The 24,018-nt window shown below is 49.5% G+C and overlaps 3 protein-coding genes across 3 annotated transcripts in view; all 3 read right to left on the reverse strand.

Moving 5' to 3' along the window:
• Positions 1 to 24,018, reverse strand: part of LOC308611350 (spermatogenesis-associated protein 31D4-like) — a gene marked incomplete at its 3' end in the record, with an annotated part of 105,658 nt that overhangs the window by 26,377 nt on the left and 55,263 nt on the right.
• LOC308611378 (spermatogenesis-associated protein 31D1-like) lies at positions 765 to 4,268 on the reverse strand (the record flags this gene model as incomplete). Its single annotated transcript, XM_081260185.1, has 1 exon — positions 765 to 4,268. A coding segment is annotated over one exon (3,504 nt), but the record flags the coding sequence as incomplete, so codon positions are not given.
• Positions 5,285 to 22,937, reverse strand: LOC308611379 (spermatogenesis-associated protein 31D1-like; the record flags this gene model as incomplete). The annotated part of the gene is made up of 5 exons (XM_081260186.1): positions 5,285 to 8,789; positions 9,986 to 10,035; positions 10,645 to 10,809; positions 14,915 to 16,962; positions 22,142 to 22,937. 5 exons carry the CDS (start codon positions 22,935 to 22,937, stop codon positions 5,285 to 5,287), a joined length of 6,564 nt encoding a protein of 2,187 aa, XP_081116312.1.

Genomic DNA, 24,018 nt, shown 5'->3' on the forward strand with positions numbered 1-24,018 from the left:
TTCAGGCTGAATCTCAGGCAAGGACAGAGGCAGGGGATCGGGAAGCACTGGTGATTCTTGGCCTGTGGAGGCATTCGAGTTTCCTTTGAAAATAAAGACTGAGGAACTGTCAGCCAAGACATGAACAGCAGAGGGCAAGGACTCGCTGTGCAGAGACGGGAGACCCCAGAAGAACTGGATAGGTTTTTGTTGTAAATGGTCCTCCAGGGTCTTAGGATATGGGGGCTGCTGATGCACATGCAGCTCCTTTGGTTTGTCTTTGCTGCTCCAAAAGGGAGGGCACACTGCCGAGTCATGCTTATCAGCAATTGACTCTGACATTTTCCATAAAAGACCTATCTCCCCTACTTCTCTAAAGGATATAAAACATTCAGTGACGGGGGAGATGTGGGCTGCTATACATGTTCATTAAGGCTAAGCTAAGCGGCAGAAGACAAAGCCCACCTCCTCAAATTTCATCAGGGAGGAAATGGGCTTTGGGTCGGGGCGGGGGTGGGGTGGCGGGGGTGGAAGGGGCACAATATCTATTTCTCAGCAAGAACTCCAGAGGACTGGTCACCTTTTAGCCAAAGCCAAAGGAAGCAATCAGTAAGAGCTGAACTATCTCCTTCCTTTCGCTTACACATAAGCCCTGAGTTACCCAAAACCCATGCCCCCAACACAGTACACAGTACACAGAAAAGATACACTATTATTAGATAAATATTTATTGGGGAGAATCAATAATCTCTACAAGGAAGGAGTTATTTCTGGATGGGAAGTCTTCATCCCTGGAAATTCTGGGGCAGTGTTTTCTGTCTAGACAGTAGAGACAGATGTCTGAACACAGGGCCTTCAGCAGTGCTGAGCGCAGTGGTGGGTGCCTGGCCAGCTTGACGCCTGCGGGTGGGGCTTGGATGGGGCACAGGCTCCCTGTGGGACACTGGTGGGGGATGTTTGTGACACAGTCGCTGGTCCTTGAATGCCACAACTTTCTGGGAGTGTCTCTTCTTATCTCTGATCTGTCTTGTACTACTTGGAGGATAACTCTGGCCAGCAAAGATAGCTTCTTGATGGCAGGACTTGATATTTGTCAGTTTACAGGAGGGAGCCCTGTGGTTGAAAGGATGCCCCTGGACAGGCTCTGTCCAGACCTGCACTTGCGCCTTTTGCTGAGTTTTCCTAAACTGCACTGGGGAAGGAAGGGGCTCTTGAGAGTAGGTGACATCCATTGCATACTGACACCCCGGTTTCTCATCTAGGAACTTCCTGATGCCTGTCGCGATTTTCTGAGCTTCAGTTGTCCCAGTCAAGGCAGCTCTACTTTTAACTAGGCCTCTGTTCTGCACAGTTGATATGGGGCTGCCCTTTTCCTGGGCATCTTCTTGCCTTTTGTATTTTATCCCAGAAAAAAGCCATTGCAAGAAGTGCTTCATTCTTTTTCTGATATGGCCTTCAGGAAGAGGCTGTCCCTTCTGTGATAGCATCTGGGAAGACTTGCTCGCAAGTGTCTTCTCTAGTACCATCTCCTGAGTAGGGAAACGCTTCCTCCTAAGTTGGGATGTCCCGAACCCTTTATCCCCTCGATCAAGCTCTTCTGCCTTGGGCTCCAGAGGGCTCACTCTCTTTGCAGTTGGTGGGAAATTCTTATCCTGGCACCTCCTTAAGGCATGCTTAGGGACCCAAGGTTCCTGCTGCTGCTCCATCCTGATTCCTCTGTCCTCCAAATGGACATGCAGCACCTGGGAAGCTCCCATGTCCCCACCTGAGACACCCTGGGCATGAGTCAGTGAGGCCTCGTTAGTCAAGTTATCTGAAGCAAGGGATGTGTCAGTGGGTTGGCCTTGAGCCTGGCTATGCTCCCTGTTCTCCAGTTTAAAGTTCAACTCACTGAACAGTTGTTCTTTAAGGTCTAATGATTTAGGATCTTGGGGAACTGGTAATTTGGGTGGGGGGCTTCCAGTGGTCACGGTAGTTTCTACTTTATTCTCATTCACATTTATCATTTGGGAGCTCCCTGGCTTGCTAGTTGCCAACATGTCACTAGTTTTTAATTGAAGAGTGTCAAGCTCCTCAGCCGTGAATACCTCCCTAGACCATCTGGGCATTGAAACAGGTTCTGACTTCTCCACCTTTTTGCCCTGTTGCATTTCTCCTTTATCACTGGAACTCACACTCTTACGCTTTGGCTCATAGGGCCCAGCTTGCTTTGCAAGCAGCTTTTGGGGATATCTGTTGGCTAGTTGAGTCTGTCTATGACCTGCTTTCCCTGTGATGCAGAGGGAGACAGGCAGACGAGTCTGTCTGGCATCCTTAATTCTCTGAACACCCTCTGCCAGCCCACGGTTGACATCAGAACGTGGTTGTCTCAGGACCCTCTGTCCTCCTTTGCCCACAGGTGAGGTGGCAGGGAGAGAACGATCCAGGTCAGGGGCTGAATTTGTTGTTCCCACTTTGTCTCCATGGAGAGATGCAGAGCTTCCTCTCAAGGACTTGAAGCTCTCAGATTTGGAGTCTGCCTCAGAAATCACATTGGTTGAGGAGGGCAAGTTGGCATGAGACAAGGACTGGCATGAGGCATCTTTCAATTTAAAGATCTGTATGGATTCAAGGACCTTGCGGGGAAGGGCCCACAACATCCTCATAGGAAACCTTTTAATATGGGCTTCCAGCATCTGTTGTGGGCTGGAATCAACAAAAGTCAGGTCCTGGAAGGTATTCAGGGGGTAGGCCTCACCCACTGATGAGGGCAAACTTCTCTGTTTTGTTTGGGTGTGGGATTTCACAGAAAGAAGCAATGTTTGCTTGATAGCATGCCATGAATTACGCACAGTCTCAGGGAGCCGACCCTCATGTATGTCCTCCAACTTCTTGCTCAAATGTACTTTTAGGACATTTTCAAGTTGTCTCCGACTTAGACTCTTTGCTGACACCCTTGAATTTTTCTCTGAGAGACTCACCATCTGACTGTTTAGGTCTTTCTCAGAGTCATACCCCAGATCCTTACCTGAAGAGCTCTTTGGGTCATTCAACAGGTGATCTTTTGGGCCATTCTCTAGGCTGTGTCCCAGATCTTTCCCCACATCTTCCTCTAGCTGGAACATTTCTGAGCTCCTCTCATGGAAGCTTCCAGTTTGGCTCAATCCAACATTTACATTTTTGCTGCTCTGACCCTTAAACACAGAGGTCAGTGAGACTCCATTATTGCTCTCCGACTCAGATGCCTCTGAAAAACCATTTGGAGGCAATCTCAGTGACACAGACTCGTAGATTCTGTGGGGCAGGCCCCACTCGTGCTGGATGAACCTCTTTCGAAGGTGATGCTCTAGTTTCTTCCGAAGTTCATCACTGAGAGGAAACTCCCCAGGAAGGACGGAGATTGAAACGTGGGCCTGGGGGGCCCAGTGGCGAGGAGTGTTAGGAGCTGATGGACAAAAGTCTTCCCGAGATCTTTGGACCACAGAGGGTAAACCCCACAAATTTTCCTGTTGTTTCTGCAAAATGTTCCATTCCAGCTGTTGAATTTCAGATGAGGAGGGAGACTCTGACTCCTCCTGAGGTCTGTGGAGACTTACTCCACAGATCCTAATCTGGGGTAGAAGATCAGATGGTATGCCTGGGAGTGGGGATTGAGGGTCGGCCTGGGACTGGACCTGAGTGAGAGGTAGGGGCTGAGATTGAGGCAGGGTTTGAGGCAAGGGTTCAGGCTGAATCTCAGGCAAGGACAGAGGCAGGGGATCGGGAAGCACTGGTGATTCTTGGCCTGTGGAGGCATTCGAGTTTCCATTGAAAATAAAGACTGAGGAACTGTCAGCCAAGACATGAACAGCAGAGGGCAAGGACTCGCTGTGCAGAGACGGGAGACCCCAGAAGAACTGGATAGGTTTTTGCTGTAAATGGTCCTCCAGGGTCTTAGGATATGGGGGCTGCTGATGCACATGCAGCTCCTTTGGTTTGTCTTTGCTGCTCCCAAAGGGAGGGCACACTGCCGAGTCATGCTTATCAGCAATTGACTCTGACATTTTCCATGAAGAATTTAGTTGGTAGTCTGGCCTAAGTTGTTCTGGAAAAGAATCTTTTCTCTTTTCCTTTTCCTTCCACATCAGGAAATCGCTCCTCTTTTGGATTTGTGTCTCCGGGAGTGTCGGGACATCAGGACTGAGAAATGAGAGGTTCCGAAGTTCATCACAGAGAGGAAACTCCCCAGGAAGGACGGAGATTGAAACATGGGCCTGGGGGGCCCAGTGGCGAGGAGTGTTAGGAGCTGATGGACAAAAGTCTTCTCGAGATCTTTGGACCACAGAGGGTAAACCCCACAAATTTTCCTGTTGTTTCTGCAAAATATTCCATTCCAGCTGTTGAATTTCAGATGAGGAGAGAGACTCTGACTCCTCCTGAGGTCTGTGGAGACTTACTCCACAGATCCTAATCTGGGGTAGAAGATCAGATGGTATGCCTGGGAGTGGGGATTGAGGGTCGGCCTGGGACTGGACCTGAGTGAGAGGTAGGGGCTGAGATTGAGGCAGGGTTTAAGGCAAGGGTTCAGGCTGAATCTCAGGCAAGGACAGAGGCAGGGGATCGGGAAGCACTGGTGATTCTTGGCCTGTGGAGGCATTCGAGTTTCCTTTGAAAATAAAGACTGAGGAACTGTCAGCCAAGACATGAACAGCAGAGGGCAAGGACTCGCTGTGCAGAGACGGGAGACCCCAGAAGAACTGGATAGGTTTTTGTTGTAAATGGTCCTCCAGGGTCTTAGGATATGGGGGCTGCTGATGCACATGCAGCTCCTTTGGTTTGTCTTTGCTGCTCCAAAAGGGAGGGCACACTGCCGAGTCATGCTTATCAGCAATTGACTCTGACATTTTCCATAAAAGACCTATCTCCCCTACTTCTCTAAAGGATATAAAACATTCAGTGACGGGGGAGATGTGGGCTGCTATACATGTTCATTAAGGCTAAGCTAAGCGGCAGAAGACAAAGCCCACCTCCTCAAATTTCATCAGGGAGGAAATGGGCTTTGGGTCGGGGCGGGGGTGGGGTGGCGGGGGTGGAAGGGGCACAATATCTATTTCTCAGCAAGAACTCCAGAGGACTGGTCACCTTTTAGCCAAAGCCAAAGGAAGCAATCAGTAAGAGCTGAACTATCTCCTTCCTTTCGCTTACACATAAGCCCTGAGTTACCCAAAACCCATGCCCCCAACACAGTACACAGTACACAGAAAAGATACACTATTATTAGATAAATATTTATTGGGGAGAATCAATAATCTCTACAAGGAAGGAGTTATTTCTGGATGGGAAGTCTTCATCCCTGGAAATTCTGGGGCAGTGTTTTCTGTCTAGACAGTAGAGACAGATGTCTGAACACAGGGCCTTCAGCAGTGCTGAGCGCAGTGGTGGGTGCCTGGCCAGCTTGACGCCTGCGGGTGGGGCTTGGATGGGGCACAGGCTCCCTGTGGGACACTGGTGGGGGATGTTTGTGACACAGTCGCTGGTCCTTGAATGCCACAACTTTCTGGGAGTGTCTCTTCTTATCTCTGATCTGTCTTGTACTACTTGGAGGATAACTCTGGCCAGCAAAGATAGCTTCTTGATGGCAGGACTTGATATTTGTCAGTTTACAGGAGGGAGCCCTGTGGTTGAAAGGATGCCCCTGGACAGGCTCTGTCCAGACCTGCACTTGCGCCTTTTGCTGAGTTTTCCTAAACTGCACTGGGGAAGGAAGGGGCTCTTGAGAGTAGGTGACATCCATTGCATACTGACACCCCGGTTTCTCATCTAGGAACTTCCTGATGCCTGTCGCGATTTTCTGAGCTTCAGTTGTCCCAGTCAAGGCAGCTCTACTTTTAACTAGGCCTCTGTTCTGCACAGTTGATATGGGGCTGCCCTTTTCCTGGGCATCTTCTTGCCTTTTGTATTTTATCCCAGAAAAAAGCCATTGCAAGAAGTGCTTCATTCTTTTTCTGATATGGCCTTCAGGAAGAGGCTGTCCCTTCTGTGATAGCATCTGGGAAGACTTGCTCGCAAGTGTCTTCTCTAGTACCATCTCCTGAGTAGGGAAACGCTTCCTCCTAAGTTGGGATGTCCCGAACCCTTTATCCCCTCGATCAAGCTCTTCTGCCTTGGGCTCCAGAGGGCTCACTCTCTTTGCAGTTGGTGGGAAATTCTTATCCTGGCACCTCCTTAAGGCATGCTTAGGGACCCAAGGTTCCTGCTGCTGCTCCATCCTGATTCCTCTGTCCTCCAAATGGACATGCAGCACCTGGGAAGCTCCCATGTCCCCACCTGAGACACCCTGGGCATGAGTCAGTGAGGCCTCGTTAGTCAAGTTATCTGAAGCAAGGGATGTGTCAGTGGGTTGGCCTTGAGCCTGGCTATGCTCCCTGTTCTCCAGTTTAAAGTTCAACTCACTGAACAGTTGTTCTTTAAGGTCTAATGATTTAGGATCTTGGGGAACTGGTAATTTGGGTGGGGGGCTTCCAGTGGTCACGGTAGTTTCTACTTTATTCTCATTCACATTTATCATTTGGGAGCTCCCTGGCTTGCTAGTTGCCAACATGTCACTAGTTTTTAATTGAAGAGTGTCAAGCTCCTCAGCCGTGAATACCTCCCTAGACCATCTGGGCATTGAAACAGGTTCTGACTTCTCCACCTTTTTGCCCTGTTGCATTTCTCCTTTATCACTGGAACTCACACTCTTACGCTTTGGCTCATAGGGCCCAGCTTGCTTTGCAAGCAGCTTTTGGGGATATCTGTTGGCTAGTTGAGTCTGTCTATGACCTGCATTCCCTGTGATGCAGAGGGAGACAGGCAGACGAGTCTGTCTGGCATCCTTAATTCTCTGAATACCCTCTGCCAGCCCACGGTTGACATCAGAACGTGGTTGTCTCAGGACCCTCTGTCCTCCTTTGCCCACAGGTGAGGTGGCAGGGAGAGAACGATCCAGGTCAGGGGCTGAATTTGTTGTTCCCACTTTGTCTCCATGGAGAGATGCAGAGCTTCCTCTCAAGGACTTGAAGCTCTCAGATTTGGAGTCTGCCTCAGAAATCACATTGGTTGAGGAGGGCAAGTTGGCATGAGACAAGGACTGGCATGAGGCATCTTTCAATTTAAAGATCTGTATGGATTCAAGGACCTTGCGGGAAAGGGCCCACAACATCCTCATAGGAAACCTTTTAATATGGGCTTCCAGCATCTGTTGTGGACTGGAATCAACAAAAGTCAGGTCCTGGAAGGTATTCAGGGGGTAGGCCTCACCCACTGATGAGGGCAAACTTCTCTGTTTTGTTTGGGTGTGGGATTTCACAGAAAGAAGCAATGTTTGCTTGATAGCATGCCATGAATTACGCACAGTCTCAGGGAGCCGACCCTCATGTATGTCCTCCAACTTCTTGCTCAAATGTACTTTTAGGACATTTTCAAGTTGTCTCCGACTTAGACTCTTTGCTGACACCCTTGAATTTTTCTCTGAGAGACTCACCATCTGACTGTTTAGGTCTTTCTCAGAGTCATACCCCAGATCCTTACCTGAAGAGCTCTTTGGGTCATTCAACAGGTGATCTTTTGGGCCATTCTCTAGGCTGTGTCCCAGATCTTTCCCCACATCTTCCTCTAGCTGGAACATTTCTGAGCTCCTCTCATGGAAGCTTCCAGTTTGGCTCAATCCAACATTTACATTTTTGCTGCTCTGACCCTTAAACACAGAGGTCAGTGAGACTCCATTATTGCTCTCCGACTCAGATGCCTCTGAAAAACCATTTGGAGGCAATCTCAGTGACACAGACTCGTAGATTCTGTGGGGCAGGCCCCACTCGTGCTGGATGAACCTCTTTCGAAGGTGATGCTCTAGTTTCTTCCGAAGTTCATCACTGAGAGGAAACTCCCCAGGAAGGACGGAGATTGAAACGTGGGCCTGGGGGGCCCAGTGGCGAGGAGTGTTAGGAGCTGATGGACAAAAGTCTTCCCGAGATCTTTGGACCACAGAGGGTAAACCCCACAAATTTTCCTGTTGTTTCTGCAAAATGTTCCATTCCAGCTGTTGAATTTCAGATGAGGAGGGAGACTCTGACTCCTCCTGAGGTCTGTGGAGACTTACTCCACAGATCCTAATCTGGGGTAGAAGATCAGATGGTATGCCTGGGAGTGGGGATTGAGGGTCGGCCTGGGACTGGACCTGAGTGAGAGGTAGGGGCTGAGATTGAGGCAGGGTTTGAGGCAAGGGTTCAGGCTGAATCTCAGGCAAGGACAGAGGCAGGGGATCGGGAAGCACTGGTGATTCTTGGCCTGTGGAGGCATTCGAGTTTCCATTGAAAATAAAGACTGAGGAACTGTCAGCCAAGACATGAACAGCAGAGGGCAAGGACTCGCTGTGCAGAGACGGGAGACCCCAGAAGAACTGGATAGGTTTTTGCTGTAAATGGTCCTCCAGGGTCTTAGGATATGGGGGCTGCTGATGCACATGCAGCTCCTTTGGTTTGTCTTTGCTGCTCCCAAAGGGAGGGCACACTGCCGAGTCATGCTTATCAGCAATTGACTCTGACATTTTCCATGAAGAATTTAGTTGGTAGTCTGGCCTAAGTTGTTCTGGAAAAGAATCTTTTCTCTTTTCCTTTTCCTTCCACATCAGGAAATCGCTCCTCTTTTGGATTTGTGTCTCCGGGAGTGTCGGGACATCAGGACTGAGAAATGAGAGGTTCCGAAGTTCATCACAGAGAGGAAACTCCCCAGGAAGGACGGAGATTGAAACATGGGCCTGGGGGGCCCAGTGGCGAGGAGTGTTAGGAGCTGATGGACAAAAGTCTTCTCGAGATCTTTGGACCACAGAGGGTAAACCCCACAAATTTTCCTGTTGTTTCTGCAAAATATTCCATTCCAGCTGTTGAATTTCAGATGAGGAGAGAGACTCTGACTCCTCCTGAGGTCTGTGGAGACTTACTCCACAGATCCTAATCTGGGGTAGAAGATCAGATGGTATGCCTGGGAGTGGGGATTGAGGGTCGGCCTGGGACTGGACCTGAGTGAGAGGTAGGGGCTGAGATTGAGGCAGGGTTTAAGGCAAGGGTTCAGGCTGAATCTCAGGCAAGGACAGAGGCAGGGGATCGGGAAGCACTGGTGATTCTTGGCCTGTGGAGGCATTCGAGTTTCCTTTGAAAATAAAGACTGAGGAACTGTCAGCCAAGACATGAACAGCAGAGGGCAAGGACTCGCTGTGCAGAGACGGGAGACCCCAGAAGAACTGGATAGGTTTTTGTTGTAAATGGTCCTCCAGGGTCTTAGGATATGGGGGCTGCTGATGCACATGCAGCTCCTTTGGTTTGTCTTTGCTGCTCCAAAAGGGAGGGCACACTGCCGAGTCATGCTTATCAGCAATTGACTCTGACATTTTCCATAAAAGACCTATCTCCCCTACTTCTCTAAAGGATATAAAACATTCAGTGACGGGGGAGATGTGGGCTGCTATACATGTTCATTAAGGCTAAGCTAAGCGGCAGAAGACAAAGCCCACCTCCTCAAATTTCATCAGGGAGGAAATGGGCTTTGGGTCGGGGCGGGGGTGGGGTGGCGGGGGTGGAAGGGGCACAATATCTATTTCTCAGCAAGAACTCCAGAGGACTGGTCACCTTTTAGCCAAAGCCAAAGGAAGCAATCAGTAAGAGCTGAACTATCTCCTTCCTTTCGCTTACACATAAGCCCTGAGTTACCCAAAACCCATGCCCCCAACACAGTACACAGTACACAGAAAAGATACACTATTATTAGATAAATATTTATTGGGGAGAATCAATAATCTCTACAAGGAAGGAGTTATTTCTGGATGGGAAGTCTTCATCCCTGGAAATTCTGGGGCAGTGTTTTCTGTCTAGACAGTAGAGACAGATGTCTGAACACAGGGCCTTCAGCAGTGCTGAGCGCAGTGGTGGGTGCCTGGCCAGCTTGACGCCTGCGGGTGGGGCTTGGATGGGGCACAGGCTCCCTGTGGGACACTGGTGGGGGATGTTTGTGACACAGTCGCTGGTCCTTGAATGCCACAACTTTCTGGGAGTGTCTCTTCTTATCTCTGATCTGTCTTGTACTACTTGGAGGATAACTCTGGCCAGCAAAGATAGCTTCTTGATGGCAGGACTTGATATTTGTCAGTTTACAGGAGGGAGCCCTGTGGTTGAAAGGATGCCCCTGGACAGGCTCTGTCCAGACCTGCACTTGCGCCTTTTGCTGAGTTTTCCTAAACTGCACTGGGGAAGGAAGGGGCTCTTGAGAGTAGGTGACATCCATTGCATACTGACACCCCGGTTTCTCATCTAGGAACTTCCTGATGCCTGTCGCGATTTTCTGAGCTTCAGTTGTCCCAGTCAAGGCAGCTCTACTTTTAACTAGGCCTCTGTTCTGCACAGTTGATATGGGGCTGCCCTTTTCCTGGGCATCTTCTTGCCTTTTGTATTTTATCCCAGAAAAAAGCCATTGCAAGAAGTGCTTCATTCTTTTTCTGATATGGCCTTCAGGAAGAGGCTGTCCCTTCTGTGATAGCATCTGGGAAGACTTGCTCGCAAGTGTCTTCTCTAGTACCATCTCCTGAGTAGGGAAACGCTTCCTCCTAAGTTGGGATGTCCCGAACCCTTTATCCCCTCGATCAAGCTCTTCTGCCTTGGGCTCCAGAGGGCTCACTCTCTTTGCAGTTGGTGGGAAATTCTTATCCTGGCACCTCCTTAAGGCATGCTTAGGGACCCAAGGTTCCTGCTGCTGCTCCATCCTGATTCCTCTGTCCTCCAAATGGACATGCAGCACCTGGGAAGCTCCCATGTCCCCACCTGAGACACCCTGGGCATGAGTCAGTGAGGCCTCGTTAGTCAAGTTATCTGAAGCAAGGGATGTGTCAGTGGGTTGGCCTTGAGCCTGGCTATGCTCCCTGTTCTCCAGTTTAAAGTTCAACTCACTGAACAGTTGTTCTTTAAGGTCTAATGATTTAGGATCTTGGGGAACTGGTAATTTGGGTGGGGGGCTTCCAGTGGTCACGGTAGTTTCTACTTTATTCTCATTCACATTTATCATTTGGGAGCTCCCTGGCTTGCTAGTTGCCAACATGTCACTAGTTTTTAATTGAAGAGTGTCAAGCTCCTCAGCCGTGAATACCTCCCTAGACCATCTGGGCATTGAAACAGGTTCTGACTTCTCCACCTTTTTGCCCTGTTGCATTTCTCCTTTATCACTGGAACTCACACTCTTACGCTTTGGCTCATAGGGCCCAGCTTGCTTTGCAAGCAGCTTTTGGGGATATCTGTTGGCTAGTTGAGTCTGTCTATGACCTGCATTCCCTGTGATGCAGAGGGAGACAGGCAGACGAGTCTGTCTGGCATCCTTAATTCTCTGAATACCCTCTGCCAGCCCACGGTTGACATCAGAACGTGGTTGTCTCAGGACCCTCTGTCCTCCTTTGCCCACAGGTGAGGTGGCAGGGAGAGAACGATCCAGGTCAGGGGCTGAATTTGTTGTTCCCACTTTGTCTCCATGGAGAGATGCAGAGCTTCCTCTCAAGGACTTGAAGCTCTCAGATTTGGAGTCTGCCTCAGAAATCACATTGGTTGAGGAGGGCAAGTTGGCATGAGGCAAGGACTGGCATGAGGCATCTTTCAATTTAAAGATCTGTATGGATTCAAGGACCTTGCGGGAAAGGGCCCACAACATCCTCATAGGAAACCTTTTAATATGGGCTTCCAGCATCTGTTGTGGACTGGAATCAACAAAAGTCAGGTCCTGGAAGGTATTCAGGGGGTAGGCCTCACCCACTGATGAGGGCAAACTTCTCTGTTTTGTTTGGGTGTGGGATTTCACAGAAAGAAGCAATGTTTGCTTGATAGCATGCCATGAATTACGCACAGTCTCAGGGAGCCGACCCTCATGTATGTCCTCCAACTTCTTGCTCAAATGTACTTTTAGGACATTTTCAAGTTGTCTCCGACTTAGACTCTTTGCTGACACCCTTGAATTTTTCTCTGAGAGACTCACCATCTGACTGTTTAGGTCTTTCTCAGAGTCATACCCCAGATCCTTACCTGAAGAGCTCTTTGGGTCATTCAACAGGTGATCTTTTGGGCCATTCTCTAGGCTGTGTCCCAGATCTTTCCCCACATCTTCCTCTAGCTGGAACATTTCTGAGCTCCTCTCATGGAAGCTTCCAGTTTGGCTCAATCCAACATTTACATTTTTGCTGCTCTGACCCTTAAACACAGAGGTCAGTGAGACTCCATTATTGCTCTCCGACTCAGATGCCTCTGAAAAACCATTTGGAGGCAATCTCAGTGACACAGACTCGTAGATTCTGTGGGGCAGGCCCCACTCGTGCTGGATGAACCTCTTTCGAAGGTGATGCTCTAGTTTCTTCCGAAGTTCATCACTGAGAGGAAACTCCCCAGGAAGGACGGAGATTGAAACGTGGGCCTGGGGGGCCCAGTGGCGAGGAGTGTTAGGAGCTGATGGACAAAAGTCTTCCCGAGACCTTTGGACCACAGAGGGTAAACCCCACAAATTTTCCTGTTGTTTCTGCAAAATGTTCCATTCCAGCTGTTGAATTTCAGATGAGGAGGGAGACTCTGACTCCTCCTGAGGTCTGTGGAGACTTACTCCACAGATCCTAATCTGGGGTAGAAGATCAGATGGTATGCCTGGGAGTGGGGATTGAGGGTCGGCCTGGGACTGGACCTGAGTGAGAGGTAGGGGCTGAGATTGAGGCAGGGTTTGAGGCAAGGGTTCAGGCTGAATCTCAGGCAAGGACAGAGGCAGGGGATCGGGAGGCACTGGTGATTCTTGGCCTGTGGAGGCATTCGAGTTTCCATTGAAAATAAAGACTGAGAACTGTCAGCCAAGACATGAACAGCAGAGGGCAAGGACTCGCTGTGCAGAGACGGGAGACCCCAGAAGAACTGGATAGGTTTTTGCTGTAAATGGTCCTCCAGGGTCTTAGGATATGGGGGCTGCTGATGCACATGCAGCTCCTTTGGTTTGTCTTTGCTGCTCCAAAAGGGAGGGCACACTGCCGAGTCATGCTTATCAGCAATTGACTCTGACATTTTCCATAAAAGACCTATCTCCCCTACTTCTCTAAAGGATATAAAACATTCAGTGACGGGGGAGATGTGGGCTGCTATACATGTTCATTAAGGCTAAGCTAAGCGGCAGAAGAAAAAGCCCACCTCCTCAAATTTCATCAGGGAGGAAATGGGCTTTGGGGCGGGGCGGGGGTGGGGTGGCGGGGGTGGAAGGGGCACAATATCTATTTCTCAGCAAGAACTCCAGAGGACTGGTCACCTTTTAGCCAAAGCCAAAGGAAGCAATCAGTAAGAGCTGAACTATCTCCTTCCTTTCGCTTACACATAAGCCCTGAGTTACCCAAAACCCATGCCCCCAACACAGTACACAGTACACAGAAAAGATACACTATTATTAGATAAATATTTATTGGGGAGAATCAATAATCTCTACAAGGAAGGAGTTATTTCTGGATGGGAAGTCTTCATCCCTGGAAATTCTGGGGCAGTGTTTTCTGTCTAGACAGTAGAGACAGATGTCTGAACACAGGGCCTTCAGCAGTGCTGAGCGCAGTGGTGGGTGCCTGGCCAGCTTGACGCCTGCGGGTGGGGCTTGGATGGGGCACAGATTCCCTGTGGGACACTGGTGGGGGATGTTTGTGACACAGTCGCTGGTCCTTGAATGCCACAACTTTCTGGGAGTGTCTCTTCTTATCTCTGATCTGTCTTGTACTACTTGGAGGATAACTCTGGCCAGCAAAGATAGCTTCTTGATGGCAGGACTTGATATTTGTCAGTTTACAGGAGGGAGCCCTGTGGTTGAAAGGATGCCCCTGGACAGGCTCTGTCCAGACCTGCACTTGCGCCTTTTGCTGAGTTTTCCTAAACTGCACTGGGGGAGGAAGGGGCTCTTGAGAGTAGGTGACATCCATTGCATACTGACACCCCGGTTTCTCATCTAGGAACTTCCTGATGCCTGTCGCGATTTTCTGAGCTTCAGTTGTCCCAGTCAAGGCAGCTCTACTTTTAACTAGGCCTCTGTTCTGCACAGTTGATATGGGGCTGCCCTTTTCCTGGGCATCTTCTTGCCTTTTGTATTTTATCCCAGAAAAAAGCCATTGCAAGAAGTGCTTCATTCTTTTTCTGATATGGCCTTCAGGAAGAGGCTGTCCCTTCTGTGATAGGATCTGGGAAGACTTGCTCGCAAGTGTCTTCCCTAGTACCATCTCCTGAGTAGGGAAACGCTTCCTCCTAAGTTGGGATGTCCCGAACCCTTTATCCCCTCGATCAAGCTCTTCTGCCTTGGGCTCCAGAGGGCTCACTCTCTTTGCAGTTGGTGGGAAATTCTTATCCTGGCACCTCCTTAAGGCATGCTTAGGGACCCAAGGTTCCTGCTGCTGCTCCATCCTGATTCCTCTGTCCTCCAAATGGACATGCAGCACCTGGGAAGCTCCCATGTCCCCACCTGAGACACCCTGGGCATGAGTCAGTGAGGCCTCGTAAGTCAAGTTATCTGAAGCAAGGGATGTGTCAGTGGGTTGGCCTTGAGCCTGGCTATACTCCCTGTTCTCCAGTTTAAAGTTCAACTCACTGAACAGTTGTTCTTTAAGGTCTAATGATTTAGGATCTTGGGGAACTGGTAATTTGGGTGGGGGGCTTCCAGTGGTCACGGTAGTTTCTACTTTATTCTCATTCACATTTATCATTTGGGAGCTCCCTGGCTTGCTAGTTGCCAACATGTCACTAGTTTTTAATTGAAGAGTGTCAAGCTCCTCAGCCGTGAATACCTCCCTAGACCATCTGGGCATTGAAACAGGTTCTGACTTCTCCACCTTTTTGCCCTGTTGCATTTCTCCTTTATCACTGGAACTCACACTCTTACGCTTTGGCTCATAGGGCCCAGCTTGCTTTGCAAGCAGCTTTTGGGGATATCTGTTGGCTAGTTGAGTCTGTCTATGACCTGCTTTCCCTGTGATGCAGAGGGAGACAGGCAGACGAGTCTGTCTGGCATCCTTAATTCTCTGAACACCCTCTGCCAGCCCACGGTTGACATCAGAACGTGGTTGTCTCAGGACCCTCTGTCCTCCTTTGCCCACAGGTGAGGTGGCAGGGAGAGAACGATCCAGGTCAGGGGCTGAATTTGTTGTTCCCACTTTGTCTCCATGGAGAGATGCAGAGCTTCCTCTCAAGGACTTGAAGCTCTCAGATTTGGAGTCTGCCTCAGAAATCACATTGGTTGAGGAGGGCAAGTTGGCATGAGACAAGGACTGGCATGAGGCATCTTTCAATTTAAAGATCTGTATGGATTCAAGGACCTTGCGGGAAAGGGCCCACAACATCCTCATAGGAAACCTTTTAATATGGGCTTCCAGCATCTGTTGTGGACTGGAATCAACAAAAGTCAGGTCCTGGAAGGTATTCAGGGGGTAGGCCTCACCCACTGATGAGGGCAAACTTCTCTGTTTTGTTTGGGTGTGGGATTTCACAGAAAGAAGCAATGTTTGCTTGATAGCATGCCATGAATTACGCACAGTCTCAGGGAGCCGACCCTCATGTATGTCCTCCAACTTCTTGCTCAAATGTACTTTTAGGACATTTTCAAGTTGTCTCCGACTTAGACTCTTTGCTGACACCCTTGAATTTTTCTCTGAGAGACTCACCATCTGACTGTTTAGGTCTTTCTCAGAGTCATACCCCAGATCCTTACCTGAAGAGCTCTTTGGGTCATTCAACAGGTGATCTTTTGGGCCATTCTCTAGGCTGTGTCCCAGATCTTTCCCCACATCTTCCTCTAGCTGGAACATTTCTGAGCTCCTCTCATGGAAGCTTCCAGTTTGGCTCAATCCAACATTTACATTTTTGCTGCTCTGACCCTTAAACACAGAGGTCAGTGAGACTCCATTATTGCTCTCCGACTCAGATGCCTCTGAAAAACCATTTGGAGGCAATCTCAGTGACACAGACTCGTAGATTCTGTGGGGCAGGCCCCACTCGTGCTGGATGAACCTCTTTCGAAGGTGATGCTCTAGTTTCTTCCGAAGTTCATCACTGAGAGGAAACTCCCCAGGAAGGACGGAGATTGAAACGTGGGCCTGGGGGGCCCAGTGGCGAGGAGTGTTAGGAGCTGATGGACAAAAGTCTTCCCGAGATCTTTGGACCACAGAGGGTAAACCCCACAAATTTTCCTGTTGTTTCTGCAAAATGTTCCATTCCAGCTGTTGAATTTCAGATGAGGAGGGAGACTCTGACTCCTCCTGAGGTCTGTGGAGACTTACTCCACAGATCCTAATCTGGGGTAGAAGATCAGATGGTATGCCTGGGAGTGGGGATTGAGGGTCGGCCTGGGACTGGACCTGAGTGAGAGGTAGGGGCTGAGATTGAGGCAGGGTTTGAGGCAAGGGTTCAGGCTGAATCTCAGGCAAGGACAGAGGCAGGGGATCGGGAGGCACTGGTGATTCTTGGCCTGTGGAGGCATTCGAGTTTCCATTGAAAATAAAGACTGAGGAACTGTCAGCCAAGACATGAACAGCAGAGGGCAAGGACTCGCTGTGCAGAGACGGGAGACCCCAGAAGAACTGGATAGGTTTTTGCTGTAAATGGTCCTCCAGGGTCTTAGGATATGGGGGCTGCTGATGCACATGCAGCTCCTTTGGTTTGTCTTTGCTGCTCCCAAAGGGAGGGCACACTGCCGAGTCATGCTTATCAGCAATTGACTCTGACATTTTCCATGAAGAATTTAGTTGGTATTCTGGCCTAAGTTGTTCTGGAAAAGAATCTTTTCTCTTTTCCTTTTCCTTCCACATCAGGAAATCGCTCCTCTTTTGGATTTGTGTCTCCGGGAGTGTCGGGACATCAGGACTGAGAAATGAGAGGTTCCGAAGTTCATCACAGAGAGGAAACTCCCCAGGAAGGACGGAGATTGAAACATGGGCATGGGGGGCCCAGTGGCGAGGAGTGTTAGGAGCTGATGGACAAAAGTCTTCTCGAGACCTTTGGACCACAGAGGGTAAACCCCACAAATTTTCCTGTTGTTTCTGCAAAATGTTCCATTCCAGCTGTTGAATTTCAGATGAGGAGAGAGACTCTGACTCCTCCTGAGGTCTGTGGAGACTTACTCCACAGATCCTAATCTGGGGTAGAGGATCAGATGGTATGCCTGGGAGTGGGGATTGAGGGTCGGCCTGGGACTAGACCTGAGTGAGAGGTAGGGGCTGAGATTGAGGCAGGGTTTGAGGCAAGGGTTCAGGCTGAATCTCAGGCAAGGACAGAGGCAGGGGATCGGGAAGCACTGGTGATTCTTGGCCTGTGGAGGCATTCGAGTTTCCATTGAAAATAAAGACTGAGGAACTGTCAGCCAAGACATGAACAGCAGAGGGCAAGGACTCGCTGTGCAGAGACGGGAGACCCCAGAAGAACTGGATAGGTTTTTGCTGTAAATGGTCCTCCAGGGTCTTAGGATATGGGGGCTGCTGATGCACATGCAGCTCCTTTGGTTTGTCTTTGCTGCTCCAAAAGGGAGGGCACACTGCCGAGTCATGCTTATCAGCAATTGACTCTGACATTTTCCATAAAAGACCTATCTCCCCTACTTCTCTAAAGGATATAAAACATTCAGTGACGGGGGAGATGTGGGCTGCTATACATGTTCATTAAGGCTAAGCTAAGCGGCAGAAGAAAAAGCCCACCTCCTCAAATTTCATCAGGGAGGAAATGGGCTTTGGGGCGGGGCGGGGGTGGGGTGGCGGGGGTGGAAGGGGCACAATATCTATTTCTCAGCAAGAACTCCAGAGGACTGGTCACCTTTTAGCCAAAGCCAAAGGAAGCAATCAGTAAGAGCTGAACTATCTCCTTCCTTTCGCTTACACATAAGCCCTGAGTTACCCAAAACCCATGCCCCCAACACAGTACACAGTACACAGAAAAGATACACTATTATTAGATAAATATTTATTGGGGAGAATCAATAATCTCTACAAGGAAGGAGTTATTTCTGGATGGGAAGTCTTCATCCCTGGAAATTCTGGGGCAGTGTTTTCTGTCTAGACAGTAGAGACAGATGTCTGAACACAGGGCCTTCAGCAGTGCTGAGCGCAGTGGTGGGTGCCTGGCCAGCTTGACGCCTGCGGGTGGGGCTTGGATGGGGCACAGATTCCCTGTGGGACACTGGTGGGGGATGTTTGTGACACAGTCGCTGGTCCTTGAATGCCACAACTTTCTGGGAGTGTCTCTTCTTATCTCTGATCTGTCTTGTACTACTTGGAGGATAACTCTGGCCAGCAAAGATAGCTTCTTGATGGCAGGACTTGATATTTGTCAGTTTACAGGAGGGAGCCCTGTGGTTGAAAGGATGCCCCTGGACAGGCTCTGTCCAGACCTGCACTTGCGCCTTTTGCTGAGTTTTCCTAAACTGCACTGGGGGAGGAAGGGGCTCTTGAGAGTAGGTGACATCCATTGCATACTGACACCCCGGTTTCTCATCTAGGAACTTCCTGATGCCTGTCGCGATTTTCTGAGCTTCAGTTGTCCCAGTCAAGGCAGCTCTACTTTTAACTAGGCCTCTGTTCTGCACAGTTGATATGGGGCTGCCCTTTTCCTGGGCATCTTCTTGCCTTTTGTATTTTATCCCAGAAAAAAGCCATTGCAAGAAGTGCTTCATTCTTTTTCTGATATGGCCTTCAGGAAGAGGCTGTCCCTTCTGTGATAGGATCTGGGAAGACTTGCTCGCAAGTGTCTTCCCTAGTACCATCTCCTGAGTAGGGAAACGCTTCCTCCTAAGTTGGGATGTCCCGAACCCTTTATCCCCTCGATCAAGCTCTTCTGCCTTGGGCTCCAGAGGGCTCACTCTCTTTGCAGTTGGTGGGAAATTCTTATCCTGGCACCTCCTTAAGGCATGCTTAGGGACCCAAGGTTCCTGCTGCTGCTCCATCCTGATTCCTCTGTCCTCCAAATGGACATGCAGCACCTGGGAAGCTCCCATGTCCCCACCTGAGACACCCTGGGCATGAGTCAGTGAGGCCTCGTAAGTCAAGTTATCTGAAGCAAGGGATGTGTCAGTGGGTTGGCCTTGAGCCTGGCTATACTCCCTGTTCTCCAGTTTAAAGTTCAACTCACTGAACAGTTGTTCTTTAAGGTCTAATGATTTAGGATCTTGGGGAACTGGTAATTTGGGTGGGGGGCTTCCAGTGGTCACGGTAGTTTCTACTTTATTCTCATTCACATTTATCATTTGGGAGCTCCCTGGCTTGCTAGTTGCCAACATGTCACTAGTTTTTAATTGAAGAGTGTCAAGCTCCTCAGCCGTGAATACCTCCCTAGACCATCTGGGCATTGAAACAGGTTCTGACTTCTCCACCTTTTTGCCCTGTTGCATTTCTCCTTTATCACTGGAACTCACACTCTTACGCTTTGGCTCATAGGCCCCAGCTTGCTTTGCAAGCAGCTTTTGGGGACATCTGTTGGCTACTTGAATCTGTCTATGACCTGCTTTCCCTGTGATGCAGAGGGACACAGGCAGACGAGTCTGTCTGGCATCCTTAATTCTCTGAACACCCTCTGCCAGCCCATGGTTGACATCAGAGCGTGGTTGTCTCAGGACCCTCTGTCCTCCTTTGCCCACAGGTGAGGTGGCAGGGAGAGAATGATCCAGGTCAGGGGCTGAATTTGTTGTTCCCACTTTGTCTCCATGGAGAGATGCAGAGCTTCCTCTCAAGGACTTGAAGCTCCCAGATTTGGAGTCTGCCTCAGAAATCACATTGGTTGAGGAGGGCAAGTTGGCATGAGACAAGGACTGGCATGAGGCATCTTTCAATTTAAAGATCTGTATGGATTCAAGGACCTTGCGGGGAAGGGCCCACAACATCCTCATAGGAAACCTTTTAATATGGGCTTCCAGCATCTGTTGTGGGCTGGAATCAACAAAAGTCAGGTCCTGGAAGGTATTCAGGGGGTAGGCCTCACCCACTGATGAGGGCAAACTTCTCTGTTTTGTTTGGGTGTGGGATTTCACAGAAAGAAGCAATGTTTGCTTGATAGCATGCCATGAATTACGCACAGTCTCAGGGAGCCGACCCTCATGTATGTCCTCCAACTTCTTGCTCAAATGTACTTTTAGGACATTTTCAAGTTGTCTCCGACTTAGACTCTTTGCTGACACCCTTGAATTTTTCTCTGAGAGACTCACCATCTGACTGTTTAGGTCTTTCTCAGAGTCATACCCCAGATCCTTACCTGAAGAGCTCTTTGGGTCATTCAACAGGTGATCTTTTGGGCCATTCTCTAGTCTGTGTCCCAGATCTTTCCCCACATCTTCCTCTAGCTGGAACATTTCTGAGCTCCTCTCATGGAAGCTTCCAGTTTGGCTCAATCCAACATTTACATTTCTGCTGCTCTGACCCTTAAACACAGAGGTCAGTGAGACTCCATTATTGCTCTCCGACTCAGATGCCTCTGAAAAACCATTTGGAGGCAATCTCAGTGACACAGACTCGTAGATTCTGTGGGGCAGGCCCCACTCGTGCTGGATGAACCTCTTTCGAAGGTGATGCTCTAGTTTCTTCCGAAGTTCATCACTGAGAGGAAACTCCCCAGGAAGGACGGAGATTGAAACGTGGGCCTGGGGGGCCCAGTGGCGAGGAGTGTTAGGAGCTGATGGACAAAAGTCTTCTCGAGACCTTTGGACCACAGAGGGTAAACCCCACAAATTTTCCTGTTGTTTCTGCAAAATGTTCCATTCCAGCTGTTGAATTTCAGATGAGGAGAGAGACTCTGACTCCTCCTGAGGTCTGTGGAGACTTACTCCACAGATCCTAATCTGGGGTAGAGAATCAGATGGTATGCCTGGGAGTGGGGATTGAGGGTCGGCCTGGGACTAGACCTGAGTGAGAGGTAGGGGCTGAGATTGAGGCAGGGTTTGAGGCAAGGGTTCAGGCTGAATCTCAGGCAAGGACAGAGGCAGGGGATCGGGAAGCACTGGTGATTCTTGGCCTGTGGAGGCATTCGAGTTTCCATTGAAAATAAAGACTGAGGAACTGTCAGCCAAGACATGAACAGCAGAGGGCAAGGACTCGCTGTGCAGAGACGGGAGACCCCAGAAGAACTGGATAGGTTTTTGCTGTAAATGGTCCTCCAGGGTCTTAGGATATGGGGGCTGCTGATGCACATGCAGCTCCTTTGGTTTGTCTTTGCTGCTCCAAAAGGGAGGGCACACTGCCGAGTCATGCTTATCAGCAATTGACTCTGACATTTTCCATAAAAGACCTATCTCCCCTACTTCTCTAAAGGATATAAAACATTCAGTGACGGGGGAGATGTGGGCTGCTATACATGTTCATTAAGGCTAAGCTAAGCGGCAGAAGAAAAAGCCCACCTCCTCAAATTTCATCAGGGAGGAAATGGGCTTTGGGGCGGGGCGGGGGTGGGGTGGCGGGGGTGGAAGGGGCACAATATCTATTTCTCAGCAAGAACTCCAGAGGACTGGTCACCTTTTAGCCAAAGCCAAAGGAAGCAATCAGTAAGAGCTGAACTATCTCCTTCCTTTCGCTTACACATAAGCCCTGAGTTACCCAAAACCCATGCCCCCAACACAGTACACAGTACACAGAAAAGATACACTATTATTAGATAAATATTTATTGGGGAGAATCAATAATCTCTACAAGGAAGGAGTTATTTCTGGATGGGAAGTCTTCATCCCTGGAAATTCTGGGGCAGTGTTTTCTGTCTAGACAGTAGAGACAGATGTCTGAACACAGGGCCTTCAGCAGTGCTGAGCGCAGCGGTGGGTGCCTGGCCAGCTTGACGCCTGCGGGTGGGGCTTGGATGGGGCACAGATTCCCTGTGGGACACTGGTGGGGGATGTTTGTGACACAGTCGCTGGTCCTTGAATGCCACAACTTTCTGGGAGTGTCTCTTCTTATCTCTGATCTGTCTTGTACTACTTGGAGGATAACTCTGGCCAGCAAAGATAGCTTCTTGATGGCAGGACTTGATATTTGTCAGTTTACAGGAGGGAGCCCTGTGGTTGAAAGGATGCCCCTGGACAGGCTCTGTCCAGACCTGCACTTGCGCCTTTTGCTGAGTTTTCCTAAACTGCACTGGGGGAGGAAGGGGCTCTTGAGAGTAGGTGACATCCATTGCATACTGACACCCCGGTTTCTCATCTAGGAACTTCCTGATGCCTGTCGCGATTTTCTGAGCTTCAGTTGTCCCAGTCAAGGCAGCTCTACTTTTAACTAGGCCTCTGTTCTGCACAGTTGATATGGGGCTGCCCTTTTCCTGGGCATCTTCTTGCCTTTTGTATTTTATCCCAGAAAAAAGCCATTGCAAGAAGTGCTTCATTCTTTTTCTGATATGGCCTTCAGGAAGAGGCTGTCCCTTCTGTGATAGGATCTGGGAAGACTTGCTCGCAAGTGTCTTCCCTAGTACCATCTCCTGAGTAGGGAAACGCTTCCTCCTAAGTTGGGATGTCCCGAACCCTTTATCCCCTCGATCAAGCTCTTCTGCCTTGGGCTCCAGAGGGCTCACTCTCTTTGCAGTTGGTGGGAAATTCTTATCCTGGCACCTCCTTAAGGCATGCTTAGGGACCCAAGGTTCCTGCTGCTGCTCCATCCTGATTCCTCTGTCCTCCAAATGGACATGCAGCACCTGGGAAGCTCCCATGTCCCCACCTGAGACACCCTGGGCATGAGTCAGTGAGGCCTCGTAAGTCAAGTTATCTGAAGCAAGGGATGTGTCAGTGGGTTGGCCTTGAGCCTGGCTATACTCCCTGTTCTCCAGTTTAAAGTTCAACTCACTGAACAGTTGTTCTTTAAGGTCTAATGATTTAGGATCTTGGGGAACTGGTAATTTGGGTGGGGGGCTTCCAGTGGTCACGGTAGTTTCTACTTTATTCTCATTCACATTTATCATTTGGGAGCTCCCTGGCTTGCTAGTTGCCAACATGTCACTAGTTTTTAATTGAAGAGTGTCAAGCTCCTCAGCCGTGAATACCTCCCTAGACCATCTGGGCATTGAAACAGGTTCTGACTTCTCCACCTTTTTGCCCTGTTGCATTTCTCCTTTATCACTGGAACTCACACTCTTACGCTTTGGCTCATAGGCCCCAGCTTGCTTTGCAAGCAGCTTTTGGGGACATCTGTTGGCTACTTGAATCTGTCTATGACCTGCTTTCCCTGTGATGCAGAGGGACACAGGCAGACGAGTCTGTCTGGCATCCTTAATTCTCTGAACACCCTCTGCCAGCCCACGGTTGACATCAGAGCGTGGTTGTCTCAGGACCCTCTGTCCTCCTTTGCCCACAGGTGAGGTGGCAGGGAGAGAACGATCCAGGTCAGGGGCTGAATTTGTTGTTCCCACTTTGTCTCCATGGAGAGATGCAGAGCTTCCTCTCAAGGACTTGAAGCTCCCAGATTTGGAGTCTGCCTCAGAAATCACATTGGTTGAGGAGGGCAAGTTGGCATGAGACAAGGACTGGCATGAGGCATCTTTCAATTTAAAGATCTGTATGGATTCAAGGACCTTGCGGGGAAGGGCCCACAACATCCTCATAGGAAACCTTTTAATATGGGCTTCCAGCATCTGTTGTGGGCTGGAATCAACAAAAGTCAGGTCCTGGAAGGTATTCAGGCGGTAGGCCTCACCCACTGATGAGGGCAAACTTCTCTGTTTTGTTTGGGTGTGGGATTTCACAGAAAGAAGCAATGTTTGCTTGATAGCATGCCATGAATTACGCACAGTCTCAGGGAGCCGACCCTCATGTATGTCCTCCAACTTCTTGCTCAAATGTACTTTTAGGACATTTTCAAGTTGTCTCCGACTTAGACTCTTTGCTGACACCCTTGAATTTTTCTCTGAGAGACTCACCATCTGACTGTTTAGGTCTTTCTCAGAGTCATACCCCAGATCCTTACCTGAAGAGCTCTTTGGGTCATTCAACAGGTGATCTTTTGGGCCATTCTCTAGGCTGTGTCCCAGATCTTTCCCCACATCTTCCTCTAGCTGGAACATTTCTGAGCTCCTCTCA

The sequence above is a fragment of the Mesoplodon bidens genome (genome assembly GCF_964165515.1).
Source record: "Mesoplodon bidens genome assembly, contig: HAP1_SCAFFOLD_72, whole genome shotgun sequence".
NCBI classification, from domain to species: Eukaryota; Metazoa; Chordata; class Mammalia; order Artiodactyla; family Ziphiidae; genus Mesoplodon; species Mesoplodon bidens.